Source organism: Phalangium opilio, unplaced genomic scaffold (assembly GCF_054372755.1).
Source record: "Phalangium opilio isolate 3A_F unplaced genomic scaffold, DU_Popi_V2 ptg000091l_1, whole genome shotgun sequence".
NCBI classification, from domain to species: domain Eukaryota; kingdom Metazoa; phylum Arthropoda; class Arachnida; order Opiliones; family Phalangiidae; genus Phalangium; species Phalangium opilio.
The window spans coordinates 1,459,541-1,477,003 of NW_028324196.1; the positions used below are offsets into that span (position 1 = coordinate 1,459,541).

The 17,463-nt window shown below is 36.5% G+C and overlaps 1 protein-coding gene across 1 annotated transcript; it reads left to right on the forward strand.

Annotated features, from left to right (window-relative positions):
• The first annotated feature begins 4,318 nt into the window (after positions 1 to 4,318).
• On the forward strand, positions 4,319 to 7,463 carry LOC149644099 (uncharacterized). Its single transcript, XM_089850500.1, has 6 exons — positions 4,319 to 4,334; positions 4,991 to 5,036; positions 5,104 to 5,298; positions 6,521 to 6,549; positions 6,679 to 7,062; positions 7,131 to 7,463. Exons 1-6 carry the CDS (start codon positions 4,319 to 4,321, stop codon positions 7,373 to 7,375), a joined length of 915 nt encoding a protein of 304 aa, XP_089706626.1. The 3' UTR covers positions 7,376 to 7,463.
• Positions 7,464 to 17,463: the final 10,000 nt, after the last annotated feature.

Consider the following 17,463-nt stretch of genomic DNA (forward strand, 5'->3'; position numbering starts at 1 on the left):
ATGCTATTTTGACAAAGGATATGAAATCAGAATATGAGCTTTGTCGCGAAACTATTAATGAAGTTAGGAAAGAATTTCACAATGAAATTGACGAAGAAGCGGTAGAACAGGCTGTAGCTGATTTTGAAAATGGAGAAATTCAAGTGGATGTTACTAATATCCAGCCTGAATTAGAACATAGAAATGAAGTTGATATATCTTTAGCTATGGATGATTCCGATTTTTTAATTAATACGGTTCAAGAACCTGTAGGAAATATTAATAGAGAAATTATTGATGGCAATGCCGAAAATACTGTTGCTCCGTCAATTATCTTAATTAATGACGCGGAGTACAACGCCCTTCTTAGAAAATTGAATTCAAAACAAAGAGAGATATATTACCATGTTTTGTATCATGTAAAAAGCAAAGAAACTCCGTTGCGCCTCTTTGTTACAGGGGGCGCTGGTGTGGGAAAAGTCTTTTGATTAGTGCTATATTTGAATCTGTGTCAAGGTTTTACAACAAACAACCTGGGAGTAATCCATCGGAAGCGAAAGTAATCCGTTGCGCACCTACTGGCAAGGCTGCCTTTAATATAGGTGGGGCAACTTTGCACAGTACTGTTAGTTTACCCGTTAGCCAATTTGGTGGAAATATATCGAGATTGGAAAGTGAAACACTTCATAAATGCAGGTTACTCTTTGGTCAAGTAAAACTAGTAATAATTGACGAGATTTCAATGGTTGGCGCGAAGGTGTTTAATCGGGTAAACGCTAGGTTACAAGAGATTATGGGTTGTCCTGATTATTTTAGTGGTGTGTCTGTCGTTCTAGTTTGAGACTTTAACAAATTGAGACCAGTTTGCGATTATTTCGAATTTCAAGGTCAAAGTGAGACAGATAATCCTTACGCGTTAATTGGTAACCCAATATGGGAGCAATTTGAATTTGCCGAACTTGAGGGAATTATGAGACAGAGAGATGATAAAATATTTGCTGAAGCTTTAAATAGAATGGCTGTGGGAAGTATGACTCAAAATTATATTGATTTCTTTAGTAGTCTGGAGGTAACGCCTGAGCGTGTACCCCCAAAAGAAGCGATACATCTTTTCGCCACTAACGCGGAAGTAAACCAATTCAATCAAAATAAGCTTTTAAACATGAATACGGAAAAGCTGTTTCGGTTTCAGTAGAAGTTGTCAATGGTGATCTTAGTAGTGTAGTTAAAAATAACATACTTTCCCAAGTTGAAAAGTTAGCAACGTCTGATACGTATGGTCTGCCCAAACAATTGACTCTTGCGTGTGGCGCGAGATATATGATGACCAATAATGTTGACACCTCTGACGGACTAACTAATGGCGCGACCGGTTGGTTAAGAAAGATAGAGTACGGTACAAATAGGCTCGGGGATAAAATCCCGTTCAGGGTATGGATGGAGTTTGACGATCTCAAAGTTGGGAAAATATTGTGGAAAAAATGTCATGGTTTATATTTGAATAGTAATATTAACGCTTCGTGGACGCTTGTTGAAAAGGTCATCAAGTCGTTTAATAGAAAATGGAGACAAAATAATGCCTCAGTTTCTAGGAAACAATTGCCTTTGGTTGTTTCTGAGGCTATACGATACATAAAAGTCAGGGTGACACGTACTCGTCGGTAGTGGTGCATTGTAAGGCTACAAAATATTGAAAGAGCGCATTTATATGTGGCTTGTAGTAGAGCAAAAACCGCTTCCGTTTTATATATTGATGGAAAATTTAAAGTTCCTAATTCACCCAAAAACAACCTAGTAGAATTGGAACTTAAGAGGTTGCGAGACACAAAAAGCATCGAACTACCTTTCTTGCATGATCCCATTTACATTTATGTACATAACGTGCAGTCTTTAAATGCTCATTTAGAAGATGTTTTAGCAGACAATGTAATAATGAAAAGTCAAATGTTATGTTTTGATGAAACGTGGAAAAAAGAGACTGAGGAATTTAGAGTGCCATGTTTTAAGGAAGTAGGTGGTATTTACTTGCCAAGTACGGCACGCAAAGTTGCTTTTGGTTCGTCCATATATTTAAGAGAGACACCTGAAAACGAAGTTAAAGAGATAGATACTAGAGTTTTACGAAGCGATTGGCCTTTCAGAAATTCTCACGTGCAACGTTGCTGGTTAGATGTTTACATAGAAGGAGAACTTATATCTGTGATATTGTTGTACAAATCTCCCTTAGCAAGTTTGGGAACTGTGTTTGAGGACTTTAACCCTTTGTTTGACTGAAATATGATTCGTCAATTCCAACAGTTGTGGTTGGAGATTTCAATATTATTTTTTGAAAGAGCCAAACGGCACTGAGAATGTTCTTTGATTCATCTGGAATATCTCTTTTGCCGGGTCTAGAACAAAAGTATTCGACTGACTATCATTGTCAATTGGATTTGGCGTTTGGTAACCAACTTTTTCGAGACCGATACGAAGCATGTTATAGAGAGTCTTATTATTCTTACCACAAGGGTATTTGCATTTTTAAAAGAACATAGTTTGAAATGGAAAAATTTATTTAAAGCAAAGTGGAGCTCCAGTGCGCCCCTTATTGACGACCTTTCTATAGAGCTATATCAGTTGAAGGGGAGAAACGTCACAGTTGGGCCTGCCAATAATTGGAGCCGGTTTTCACCCTCCCTCCGTGTGGGCCGCTGAAGAACTCTATGCTAAATTTCCCGTACAATATGGCACCTAGGCGGGGACTAGCGAAACCCCGCCTAAAATCTCTCCTTTCCCCCGAATTGAAATAGCTCTATTGTACATTGGGTTTAGCTTGTTAGGGTAAGTTTCAGATCCTCCCTAATGCATTAAGACTCATTGTTACCCACCTACGGCATGGTAAAATGCTTATGTATATACAAGGTTAGGCATCATGGTCGGGGCGCCAATGGAGCCACCTGTTTCTTTAAGGGTCTAAACTACGAGTAATAGCCTTGGACCCTAACCCACCCTTGGCTAAGAAACCCACATATGGCTTGGGATCCTGTACTAAGAAACCTACTTTAGGCTTGGGATCCTGTACTACGAAACCTACTTTAGGCTTGGGATCCTGTACTAAGAAACCTACTTTAGGCTTGGGATCCTGTACTAAGAAACCTACTTTAGGCTTGGGATCCTGTACTAAGAAACCTACTTTAGGCTTGGGATCCTTGACTAAGAGACCCACTTAAGGCTTGGGATCCTTGACTAAGAGACCCACTTAAGGCTTGGGATCCTTAACTAAGAGACCCACTTAAGGCTTGGGATCCTTGACTAAGAGACCCACTTAAGGCTTGGGATCCTTGACTAAGAGACCCACTTAAGGCTTGGGATCCTTGACTAAGAGACCCACTTAAGGCTTGGGATCCTTGACTAAAGAACCCACATCTGACTTCAAGATTTGAAAAAAAATGGTAAGTATCATTATTGGAATTGACGGTCTTATATCCATTTAAACATATGGCATATTTTATGAGTAACCTGGAGGATTGGCGTAGTTCATGAGTAGCCTAGAGAATTTGTGTAGTTAATGAATACCGTAGAGGTTATGCGTAGTTCATGAATACCCTAGACTGGATATGCGTAGTTCATGAATACCCTAGACTGGATATGCGTAGTTCATGAATACCCTAGAGGATTGGAGTGATTCATGAGTAACCCTACAGCATTGGTTTAGTTCATGGGTAACCATGGAGGACAAGGTCAACGAAATTGTAAACAAGGTATGTAATAGTGATAATTAGTTAATGCGGAGAATCGTTGAGGTGATTGTGGTTTTTCAGAAAATACGTCCGTAATATATCTCAAGGCTTATCCTTAGGCTTAATAAAGGTGAAATACAACTCTGAAAACGTTAAAATGGTTGCGTCAGATGACTGAGATCTGGAGCGGCAACTGTGGGTTCATGTAAAGGCGAATAGAGGACTGCAAAAGCTTTGGGAAAACTCCAAATCCATAGAAAGCCAAGGGACTCCCTCATTTTTGGTCGGAGTTGGAGTTGGGTAAAATAAATAATTTGGCTTTGGGTGGCTTTGGGAATATTATCACTGAAATTTAACGGAGTCGGAAGGGAGTGGAAATATTTCGAAAACTTATACGGGAGTCGGTCGGGACTGGATTATTGTTGGATTCAGGTGGCTTTGGCTGGCGTTGGCATTTATAGTATCCAAATGGAGTTGGTGGCATCGAGAGCCAGCCTTATTTTATTCAAACGGAGTTGGGTGGCATTAGTGATATTAGTGAATTTTTCCTCTTTGAATTTCCCACACGGTTGTTTTGGCGCAAGCGGGATGCATGAAGTTCAACCCCACACAGACGGCACATGACGGTCGCGGCTGGTACAGCAGTCCCTCCGCAAAAAAAATCAAATTCATTGCTGTGCGAGAGAAAACGAAACTAAAACTATTTGCAGTGGGATAGCGTTGGAAAACCTTCATAATATATAAGTTCATAATATACCACACGGCCGGCTTGGAAACGTTGGGGTAAATATAAATGAAAATTGGTTGGGTTTAATGCTTTTGTTTTTGGAGTAAGAAAGTTTGTTGAAGCTCTCATTGGCTTTGGCAGAAATGGGAAAACTTGTCGGATATCTCATTAGTTTGGTCAAGGATTAGAAAACTTGTCGGATTTCTCATTGGCTTTGACAGGGATTGGAAAAATTGTCAAATTTCACATTGGCTTCGGCAGGGATTGGAAATATTATTGAATTTATCAATTGGCTTTGGTAGGGATTGGAAATATTATTGAATTTATCAATTGGCTTTGGTAGGGATTGGAAAGATTTTTAAATCTGTCAATCGGCTTTGGCAGGGATTGGAATTCGTGTGAAATTTCACAATTGGCTTTGGCAGGGATTCAAAAATTAAATGAACTTTAGTGTGGCGTTAGGGAGGAATTGAAAATAAAACAATGGCGTTAGGGTGGCAGTGGCGTTTGTGAAAATTTACCATTGGAGTTGGCAGGCTTTGGGAATGACTTTTTCTGTTTGCAGCCCTCTACGTGACTAACCCGATCTTTCGTGAAAATTACGATAAAGGGTAATTGATATGCGCTCCTTTCATAAATTTTTCAGCGCAAACTAATTTGGTTTTAAATTTTATTTAGAATGCTCGTCTTTTTCGAGACGAAAGCGTTTAGTAACTATGATTATTACGCCATGGATTTCAGAAAATGGGAACGTCCAATAAAGACCACGTCAGACCTGACGTTATTAGCCGTTTGTAGCGTCTTTTACCTCACTTTATCGGCTTTATCCGTTTACGTCGCCATGTTGTTTGTTGAAATAATCCTCGGTTGGAAGTAATATAGAATCAATTAAAGGGAAAATTGATTTCGAAATAATGGCAAATATTTGCAACGACATAAAGTCCTACAACTTTTAACTGAAAATTAAATTTTTTTATTGTTGTTGTTCTAACAATTCTTTATTATTTAATTATATTAAACCATTTTTCAAATGGCTTGTAGATTTCATATCAGCAATAAAACGTAACCTTAAGTACGATGACGTAATTAGTAAAGACCAAGCAATCTCTCGAAAAATGTAGGAGCTGAAACAATACGTTAGAATAGAAATGCTTCTATATCTATTATTGTGTTTAATGATTTTCGAGAAAAAACCAAACTCTATTCATTAATGACATTGAGAGCAATTAAATATGCTTTGGAGGTATATTATTACTTCAAAGGCAATCATACGACGTTGTCCTCTATTGTTTCGTTTTGGCTACGAAAACTAGTCAGGTCAAGCGCAAAAGTAAGCGAAACGCGAAGTGAGTAAATACACATAATGTAAGAGGTTATCTGCAAAACATTTCTTGTCGTAATAATGATTTCGGCTAATAGGAGTTATTGCTATAAAAAATAACGCCTACGTAAAAAAAACCTTATTTACTTGGCGCTTGGTTCGCAAGAAGGCCAAATAACGCTTCGTCGCTTTAGCAATAAATTTTGGTAAAATTTGATAACTACAGCTACAACTCAGATTTCAAAAGCGTACATTTTTAATCTTCTTAAAAGATCAATATAAATAATTAGGAAAACTAAATTTCCTATTTCTGTAAGTTTCGCGAGCGATTCATTCATTGCTTGAAGGAGTTCACAGATGTCGGCCGCCACTGCTAAATATGAAAAACTGTTTCCCGATAGATACTTCAAGTACAAGTGAGTACTTATTGAACGTTACCGACAATATTAGTTCCTTTCAACATTATTTTCTCTCTTCTAACAGATTTTCGGAACCAGTTTGCATCAAGTTCGGAATGCTTGAGGGATAAATAAAAAATGAGTTTAAGATTAAAATGACGTTTAAAAAGTTATGGTTTTATAAAATTATCTTTCCTAGGAGTTGGATTCACTTCCGCTGCAAAAGAAAAAAGATTACGATGCCATCGGATATGGAACTATGATTCATAATTTTACGTAAACCAATAAAATTATTTGAAAAGTAGTTGACGTTTTCAATATAGTATTTTGTTCAATAGCCCTGTTTACGAACCCATCAGCGCAATGGATGTTATAGACATTTCCAAGGGTGGAGAATTAACAACCGTAAGTTACAGTTTCAACTTCCAAGTAGATTGTAGGGGGTTAATCATACCCTTTAGGAGGCTTCATCTAGATTACTGTTAAAAGTATTGTGGTCATTAGTTAGTATTCAGTTTGCTGAGGTATTTTCAGAGTTTGGACATCGTACTTACTCCAGTGGATGTATCCACTTTAAGCAATGTGAAAGGGTTTATTTCCAGTGGTTTTTCCGACTTCACCGAGACGATCATATTGTCATTAGCACCAAAATTGTCACTGTCATCTTCGCTCTCATTCTTGTCGATGGATTTGATGGTACTTCATGTCAAGGTCCGAGTACGTGTAATTCCAAAAATTCTAATCGATTACAATTCCAGTCTGCTGTCGGCATATGCCTTTTCGCCATTGTTACATCATTATTATTAACTCACAAATTGTGGCACGCCATCCTAACAAAGTCAAGAAGTAACTTAAATCAAGTAATCAAGCGCTATCTGATAGTTTTGTGGGATGTCTTTTCTGTATTTTTCTTTAAACGTAAGTAGTTTTATCTCGCAAAAATTGCAGTAATTGTGGAAACTCATTTTGTCTCTCGCGTCAAGCAGCGTACCCTGGTCAATTGGATCATATTTCCGAGCGTCTCGCCTACGCGTTTTGGGTAATTGGCGTCACCTTTATCGGGTTCCTCATGAGTTGTTCCCTCAAGTCCGAGTTCTTCAGTGAGAAATATTTATTCATCGAAACGATCGAAGATCTTCAATACATGCAGAGTTACGAGAATGTTCAACCACTTATGGTCAAAGACGGATTGGTTCACAAATTTCTAAGCAATAGAGTAAGCATTTGCTAAATCTAGTTCGGTCCTCTCAAAACTAATTTGGTGAATTTAATAGGCCAAGCAAGAGAAGAAGCTCGATAACTGGATGAAGAACCACTTGAACGAGGAGAACTTTTGCGACTTTTACGACCGATCTTTCGTGAAAATTACGAGAAAGGGTAATTGATATCCGCTCCTTTCTTAAATTGCTAAGCGCAAACTAATTTGGTTTTAATTTTTATTTAGAATGCTCGTCTTTTTCGAGACGAAAGCGTTTAGTTACTATGATTTTCCAGGGGATTACGCCATGGATTTCATCAAATGGGAACGTCCAATGAAGACCGCGTCAAGTCTGACGTTATTCGCCGTTTGTAGCGTCTTTTACCTCACTTTATCAGCTTTATCCGTTTGCATCGCCATGTTGTTTGTTGAAATAATCCTCGGATGGAAGAAATATTGAATCGATTGAAGAAAAACTCAACATATCAAAACGTTTTACAAAAAGTACACCTGATTGATTTCGAAATAATGAGAAATATTTACAAATGGCATAAAATCTTACAACTTTCAACCGAACATTGAAAACACTTGATTCCATATCATTTAGCAAAATTCAAATGTCTGTTTTTTGAGAACGTGATCTATGTCAAGCACAAATCTACAATGAAAACTATGAACACGACTAAAGATATAAAGTACACCGATATAAATAAAATATGATTATTTTGTGGTTTTGTTGTTTAGGTAATTCTTAATAAACAAACACTTTATATTAAACGCGTATTAAATATCCCGTGGATTTATCTCAGTAATAAAACGGAACCTTAACTATGATATGTACCTATTAAAGACTTATTAATATTTCGAAAAATGTAGGAGTTGGAACAACAAGGTAATTTACTGAACCCATAGAGATATTTCATTTCTATACTACCAGAGATACATTTAATTTTGTATGAATGAAGAACAGAGTAATCTGGGTGCTTGTCAAAGTCCCAGACTCCCTTCCCCGGACGCAGAGGTATGAAAAAAGAGGCGGATCATAGCGACAGAAGTAAAAAGGAGTTTTTTTTTCGCCGTTCCCGTCCGGTCCGTGACATTTAGGCGCCACCACTTAGGCGCTAGTTATTTAGGCGTCGCCATGTAGCCGCCAAGACAATTAGGCGCCGTGACATTTAGGCACCAAGACAATTAGGCGCCGTGACATTTAGGCGTCGAGACATTTACGTGCCGATAATTTTGCCACTATTTCTTCTGAAAACCCGTAATGACCTCTCAATTTCGCAACCCGTGTATTGTCCCTGTGCGTCACTGCATGATTATGTACGCAATCCCCTCGAAACCTTGACTGTTTTTACAAAACATATCCTAAAATAATCAAAAAAACCTAACCCAACCTAAGTTGGGAAGTCAATAAAGATAAACAACAATATTTTGGAAAAGGCATATTATTTTGGGATGTCAATGATAAACAACAATAATTTGGAAAAGGCATATTATTTTGGGAAGTCAATGAAGATAAACAACATTATTTTGGGAAGTCAATGAAGATAAACAACATTATTTTGGGAAGTCAATGAAGATAAACAACATTATTTTGGGAAGTCAATGAAGATAAACAACATTATTTTGGGAAGTCAATGAAGATAAACAACATTATTTTGGGAAGTCAATGAAGATAAATAACATTATTTTGGGAAGTCAATGAAGATAAACAACATTATTTTGGGAAGTCAATGAAGATAAACAACATTATTTTGGGAAGTCAATGAAGATAAACAACAACATGGTTGAATTCTAATGTCAGTTGAATAAAAATAATATAAGCATAAAAGTACTTGTCTTGTTCCTTTATTAAATATCTTAAATCTTTCACGAAAATTATACAGCGATGTTGCGGCGCCTAAACGTCTCCGTGCCAAATTGTCGCGGAGCCTAAATGTCGCGGCGCCTAAATGACTGGCGCCTAAGTGTCCTGTTCCGGTTCCAGTCAGCAACGTCATTAAAACGTAGTTTAAGTGGGCCATTAAGATAATTTCAACTTTCTGTTACGTGTTGGAGGGGGGGGGCTCTATACTGGGCCATGAGTCGGAATGAAGTAAATACTAACCGTTCTCCATTCCTACTTCTAAAATTAAATCTATCCCTGATACTACTTAAGACACTTGTCTCTGTCCGTGGGGAGGTGTGTCTTCTACTTCCATAGAAATATATTTAGATGGAACTTAGTCGATAAATTCCATAGCATTTCATATCTAGGCATAATTTTCTTTGGTTAAAAAGTTTCTTTTCGAGCCTCATGATTAGTTCTTTCATCGCACGCTAAACGCAATTAAGTATATTAATATTTTTCCGATTGATTGCTTTCGGTCGTAATGTTTTCAGAAACCGGGTATTAAACTGTCAGCTAATGAAGTAAATAAATGGAACGTTTAACGATTTTCGGCAAAACAAAGAAAATTGAAGTCCTTTCTAACATTAGATATGTTCAGCATGATTAAAAAAGGTAATCATAAGAAGCTGTCCTTTGTTTTGCACGACGTAATCTAGACATGTCACGCGCAAAAGTAAGCGAAACGCGAAGTGAGTTAACACAAGTTGGGAAAAAAAAATAAACCTCTCCGAGTCGAGACGAATTTACTTTCCAAACATGGGTAAACCATGGACGAACTAATACTAAAGGACGGATGGCAGATGGAGAAAGTTGAAAAATACTTGTTGATTCGCCTTCTAGCGGCAGATAGTAGCAAACCGGATAGTGGGGGAATCAACGTTCTAACGAGGGAAGCAGCTAACGTCTTATTTTGTCTAGATGGCGCTAGCGTTTTCCGGGATTTGACTCCGCATTTTCATAACCCCCTCCATTTTGGAGATGTAAGCTTTACGTTGGTTGTTTTGTCGCTTAGTAATGGGGGCAGTAATGGGCTGCCATTGGTTTTTCAGTATTACTTCGTCCATGGGTCCACCATCCAATGAGAAAACCGGAAATACGTAGCTCAAATTGGCGGGATATCGCGAAGACCATTTGTAAAGGATTAATCGTTTAACATTTCCCTGTGTATTCTCATACGTCTAATGAGGACCTAATATCTATCACTTAAGTGTGTTTTTAACTTTCGGCTCACTCTGAACCGTTAACACCTCTTGTAAGAGGACACGAAACAAGTTCAATTCTAGTTTAATTCTGGGGTATCTTGTTTCATAGGCTCAATCGCTTCAACACTTACAGAGAGACGAAGTATTGAAATCCTTATTATGTAGTGAAATCAAAAGTTGCGTTTACACTATATATATAAATGTAGTAAAGCTGAATTAAAAAGTAAACACCAAATTTGAAATGTTAATATCAAAAGATGTTCTTGGAATATTGAGATGAAACAGAGCTTTATAGCTACACAACTACTAAAAGAATCGTAATGCCGAAAATTATTTAAAATATTTCCATTTAATATTCTGCAAAAAGGAAATGTTATCGTTTTGTAAGAGATCTTATCATCCTACTCGCTTTATATTAACTTTGATATGCGTGTAGTGTTTCGATTCAGATGCAATCTTCATTACTCGTTCTATATAAACTTTCACTTGTGTCACTTCAAAGAAATAAGTTTATCTTAAATAATTAATTAAATATAAATGATATTAATTATTTTAATCGCCAGTAAATAACTTTAATAATAGTTAAATCGTTTAAAATAAAGTTGTTCCTATTATCTTTCGAAATTTTCCTAATATGACGTTTAAAGTGAAGGGTACCCCTCTTGCCCGCTTTCTTCAAATTTTGGGGTATATATATGATTCGTTTCCATTATAATAATAGATAAAAACGCATTCGCGTGAACCGATGGTGGAAGCCCTGCCATTGGGAGGCTAGACGTTTCTCGTAACCCTAGCCGATCGCCGCGTATATCTTGAAACCAAACGATGACGAAGGAAAGAAGCCAGAATGGACTGACTGGCGTTCATGTGGAATGGACAAAGACCTGAAGATGGTGGTGCATAGAAGCTGGTGTCAATATGGAATTGACGAAGAACAGAAGATGGTGGTGCATAGAAGCTGGTGTCAATGTGGAATTGACGAAGAACAGAAGATGGTGGTGCATAGAAGCTGGTGTCAAGGTGAAATTGACGAAGAACGGAAGATGGTTGTGCTTGGAAGCTAGCAAGTACAGACTAGTGTCTATGTGGGATGGACAAAGACTAGCAGATTGTGGTCCTTAGAAGCTAGTTAGTAAAGACTGGTGTTGGTAGATGAATGGCCAAATTTCCGTGAACCGCGAACGCGTTCCGGAAATCAGGTATTTGTTTGCTCCGATTTGTAAACTGCGAACGCGGTCACGTGCGGTCTGACAGACAGACACACAGACACACCGGCCGGTGTAATACCTCTCCGTGACATACGTCACTCGGAGAGGTAACAAATAATGAAAGGTGTTTTCTACAAAACACTTCTTGCCGTAATTGGCCTGTAAAAATTAGCGAATGAGTTACAGTAAAAACACGTGTTCACATGGTTCGGAAGAAGAATAAACTATGCTTTGTCGCTTTGGTAACGAATTTTGGCATAATTTGATAACAACAGCGATAATACATTTTTGAGAATCGTATTCAAAGAGATCAATATAAAAAATTGGGAAAATTCATTTGTCTCTTTGCCTTGAACGTCATGGAAATTCCCAAGGGTGGAGAATTAACAACTGCAAGCAACAGAGTTGCACCGTTAGCGTAAATTGTATGGAGTTCATCATACCCTTTAGAAGATTTTATCTAGAACACATTGTGTTCATTTTTAGTATTCAGAGTTCAGCGTCCCTATTCTCTAAAAATCTAAATCATTTGGACGAGGATCCAAATCTTAACGTTTGGATCGGCTACATTTGGATAGGGCGCTTAAAACTGTATTCTCTGACCCAAATCCAAATCGACATTTGGATCTCTCGGCAAACCTTTATCAAAACCAAATGTACGTCACTTCCTCTTTCAATATGTAATTTTACTTAGTGTTTTTTGGTCAATTCTTTTGCAGCGTTTAAAGCGGAAATCTGCTCACGATTCGCCCCTAGAGTTTTACTTGCCCGCACAGCTTCAAAAAAATCAGAGAATGTGAGGCCACCTTTAATTTTTAAGGTTGGTTTATGATCAGACCATTTTTTGGTACCAGTGCTGGACATAAGTTGCCATTTAACAGCTTAGACTTAGAGCAGACGACGGTTTGAAGGCGCGGGTTGTTTATAATTCTAAGACTTCACACTGTGAAAGGGTGGTTTGATTTTGATTATTTAGATGGTCTAAACTCAAATGAAGGTGTAAGCTATACTTATTATATTTGAGAATGTTCGGTCCCTCGGGAAAAAAAGAAAATAGTTTTATATTGAACGCTTGTTTTATACTCTTTTTATTCCAAAATTTTGGTTTGCGGATGTGATCCTACATAGCCACTATATTGAAATGCATTCGTCCTATTTTAGTAAGTATTTAATTTAGTTCAGTGACTTACACTTGGTCTTACTGTGTGCTTATTATAATGATAAACCACAAATACAATACATTGATCCTTTATTGACGTTGAAAAGAAATAGATTCACCTTTGCGTTTGACTAATTTAGTTCCATAATTGTAATAGCAAATAAACATGTTTGAGCCCAATTCTGCCACACGTAATCAAAGGGACAACTTGGTGTTTCCAATATATAAACAAAGTGAACAAATAAACCAATTACTTTCAAAAATATACATACATTTATATCCAATACTCGAAAATACTCCTCCGCGACGGAAGTCACAAATATAAATACCACGGACTACAACTACTACTTTGACCAATGAGGCTGCAATTATCTGTAAACAGGCTCTATACTTTTAATCTAAGTTATTATCTATTACTTTTATTTATTAAATTAACTCTGGACATCATTGTAAATAAGGACTCCACCTTAATGATTGTTCCAATAAAAAGCCTTTATTATTATTATTATTATTATTATTATTATTATTATTATTATTATTATTATTATTATTAATATTATTATTATTATTATTATTATTATTATTATTATTATTATTATTATTATTATCTATAATGCCACTAATGATCTATATTAAATTTTAAATAACTAAATACCTATTGGAAGGCTAGACACGGACATGATTGTTAAAAACTTAAATTTTGACATTAACATTTTTATTATTTTCACATTTTATTGACGATTCTTCTGAAAGTCAAAGATATAGGATTTTAAAACTTTATATAATTCTTTTATTTATCTAATGAATAACTTTTGTCTTAAATGGAAAAAGATATAATTGTTAGCTAGTAAATATTTTAAATTAATATTATTTAACGCGTGTATAACTATGAAAAGTACATTTATGTATGTTGTTATGCACGCAATAAACTAATTCAAAATTCCAAATTATTATAAAACCTTGCAAGAAGTCCACCGCGGTATCTGATTCTAAAATAGAAACTCAAAATATGCAGTGGAAATATATTTTGATATGTGCCGAAGACTATCACTTTGCACAAGTCAGTCGGCCATTCCTTTTATATACTTTCCACTGGAAAAATCTTGCTCCGCGACAATGGCGCTACTTTCACCTAGTGCGGTTTAAGCTAGGTAGTGTCATTTCATCCCTACCAAGCGACTTGTGGATGTGGAACCCTTTAATTATAGTCATTATTATTGTGGGAGGAGCCACGTCCCACCACGATGCCAAATGCATATTGTGCACCCTCACTGAAGCTGCAGCAAAGAGGAGATAAAGAATGAGTATCAACGTCTATCAAATGCAGGTGTCTATTAAGCCTAATATCCCATCTGCTGAGCCCAGTAAGGCTGTAACAGACCAAATCCTACAGTCCGTACATTAAAGCTGGTTAGCGGGCCAGATAGGGCTCGGAGTTTTTATAATATAAGCCATTTGAATAATGATGACTATCATGTCATTATACATAATACGATATGCATTAATGGATTGTAACTGAAGTAGACGATGAATTTGTTCATATACAAATATCTATAAACAAACAAAAGAAGTATATATTTATTCAATTTACTGTTATAAACAGTGATAATCGAAATATTTTATCAGTTTAATTATCGTAACTTTAGACTTGATTACAACCAACAAAATATAAACAAAGCATATCAGCAAATAAATGTCGGCGTTCATTCGTATATAGCGTTTTTTATAGATGAAAGAAAATAATTTCGTCATATACTTTATAATCCATTAAAAAAATTGCAACTTATTACACATCTTTTTAATACTCATAAGAATTTTTTCAACTAATAGAAATTATAAATCAACAATATGTTACATTTTGAAAAAATATCTGCAGACCTCATTGACAGTTTAAAATCTCCATATTTTTAAATCCTTCGTTTTGGCTACTCGTTTATGGTTTCATAACTTAAGTGTCTCGTGTAAACGCGGCTTTAGTTGCGATCCATTTTCGTTTCATTATCCATTGCCATCATGTTGGAGATTCCGCGTACCCGCATCAGTGTTTGGCGTCATTTTGATATATTATGTGAAGCATTCGGTAATAAAATAAAACGTGTTGCGAAATGAGAATATTGTTTCCGAGTAGTAAGTGTTAAATTATTTTTGTTGACATTAACTTTAACTAAAGAATTTACTAAATAACTAAACTGATTTTGATTTTTAACCCTATTTTGTTTTGTGAACTGTAAATATGTGTCATAACTCTGTACAAAAATTAAATTAGAAATGTTTTGTTTCATATTGAAATACTAACCCTTCAAATAAAAAGTTTTGTCAATAGTCTTTTTGGGTTTCTCTTGCCCATAGTCCTCTTTCACTTTCCCGTGAGTCACGATTATGGTTGAAAGCAATAATTTTGTTTGTTAAAATCAGTTCATTATTCCACCGAATTACTTTTGATCGACGTTAGTTCGACCAACCCTTTAATTTTATTCAAAGGAATAAAATTGACTTTTAAGTTCTTTATCAGTCGACAATTTTAAAGTGAACTTAGCTCTCCCACTCTTGGGCAACCCCTCGGCCAAAAACCCATTACACTAAGTGGGACAGCTATAAACTTGAAATCAGTACAAGTGGGATTAGGTGTCCCGGTCCAAGCGTACTTAGTTTTTTGGCTTTGATCGAAATGCTTCTAAGTTTCCCGGAATTCAAGCAAATACATGTGTGATAAGATATCTATGTCCAAGCGCACTTGGTTTATTTTGTTGTAGAGAGCTGCATTTCAGTTTCAAAAGTTATTGCAGTTCCAACCATTACCGAAATGAACAAAAGCAGAAACCATTTTCCTACCACAGTGTTCGAAAGAATATGGGTGTACCTCGTATGAGCAATTCCCGATTGAGCAGTTCTCAAAATAGCAACGGCGATTCCAAAAAACGGCGGCCTTGTTCAAAACTGCTGTTTTTGAAATAGCGGCTGCTGTTTTGGGAAATAGCAGTCTTTGTGTTGAGATTTGCGCATTTCTTAACAATACAGTTGTATTCGTTGGTTTCAAAAACTACCTTTTATCAGTAATGTGACCTACTAACGGATCGTGTTAAGTACACTTAACTATTTTACTATTCTTCAGGCTGTATCAATTTACAATTCTCATACTAGGATAGAAAAATAATTCGAGAAAGGTTATTTAATTTCAGAAGTGGATAATTGTAAACAGGATTTTTTTGGAAAAGGCATATTATAATTCGAGAAAGGTTATTTCATTTCGGAAGTAGATTATTGTAAACAGTAAGGTTTTTGGAAAAACAATATTATTATTTGGGAAGTCAATGAAGATAAACAACAATATTTTAGAAAAGGCGTAACATTGTTACACTATTTCCAAAATATTTCTAACCTAAGTCTAACCAAACGAAACAAAACCTAAACTATTGGTTGAAATAAACAACTTTAACCTAACCAAATTATCCATATCTGACCTAGTTCGTTTTGAGTCCATATAACCCAGCTGGGCCAGCTTACACCATAACAAACAACTATCGTTTTTCGCATATCCGTCTTTCCGCTCTTTAGAGAACTGCTGTAACGGTACGCCGCGTTACGAGAACCGCTGTATCGGTAAATGCTGTAACGGGTGAACTGCCATTTCGGGGATCGCTTTTTAGGGAACTGCAGTTATGAGGACCGTTATTACGAAGTCCGCTCATACGGGAACTGCTCATGTGAGGGCTTCCTAAGAATATAACCCTTGAGCGTCTTGGTTTGGCCCAAAATTACCACAGCAATACGGGTTCTTCATCGGAAATTTGAGCAAAAATAAGGAGGATGAAAAACTGAAGAAACATTTTGCTTTACTGAGGGACTCTTTTTCGCCCGTCGCCAAGTAGCACGAGTCACTTCCCAAAATATCTATTCCGAGAATTTGGCGCGAAAACTTACAATGGACTGATTGACAGCTTTAATAGCCGTGAATCTCGCGTGCTAAAGTAATAGGAATACGAGCTAAAAGAAGGTACTGTGAGCTTAGCTAGCTAGTAACTAGGCCAGAACAAACTAAGTGAGAGGAGTAGTAGTGGCACCTATGTTATATTGCCATATATCGTGTAATACAGTCTAAGGCAGATATCTGCCATTACTCAGTGGCAAAACCCCTTCTATTTATTTTAGAAATTTAGCATCATCCATAGAAAATAGATTCTATTTATTTACCAACCATTTCCAACTAAAATGTGTATCAATTTAACCACTGTCATTCCATATTGGTTTTTTCCGTCCATTCCCGATCCGAATATGTGATATTACTAGAAAAGCCATCCATTCCCACGGTTTTCAATGGCTACCGCGGTAAATGGAAATTTACCGTTTCCATGCAGCTGTCTAGTTTCTTGGGTTGAAATGTTTTCCAGGTTGTCAAATACAGCCAAACATAAGCGTTAGTAGGTGCCTTTGTCAAAACCGTACTTTATTTTGTGGCTTTGGTTGGGAAGTGTTTCGTGTTTATCAGAATACCGTCATATTCAAATGTACTCCGTTTATCGCACTTTAAATTCGTTAAGTTTACAGTTCCTAAGAACTTGAAGTAGTTACGCCTAATGTGACTATTTTGAAATGAAAATGAAAAAGCACCAAACTTGAAAGACCTTAAGTTACGTTTTCATTCACGTTGTCAGTCAATA

Excerpts from the sequence above, each read along its gene's own strand:
- LOC149644099 (XM_089850500.1), top strand. Across the intron at positions 5,299-6,520 it reads GAAATAATCCTCGGTTGGAA|ACATTTCCAAGGGTGGAGAA; the intron begins GTAATATAGAAT and ends TGGATGTTATAG. Across the intron at positions 7,063-7,130 it reads TTCTGTATTTTTCTTTAAAC|CGTACCCTGGTCAATTGGAT; the intron begins GTAAGTAGTTTT and ends CGCGTCAAGCAG.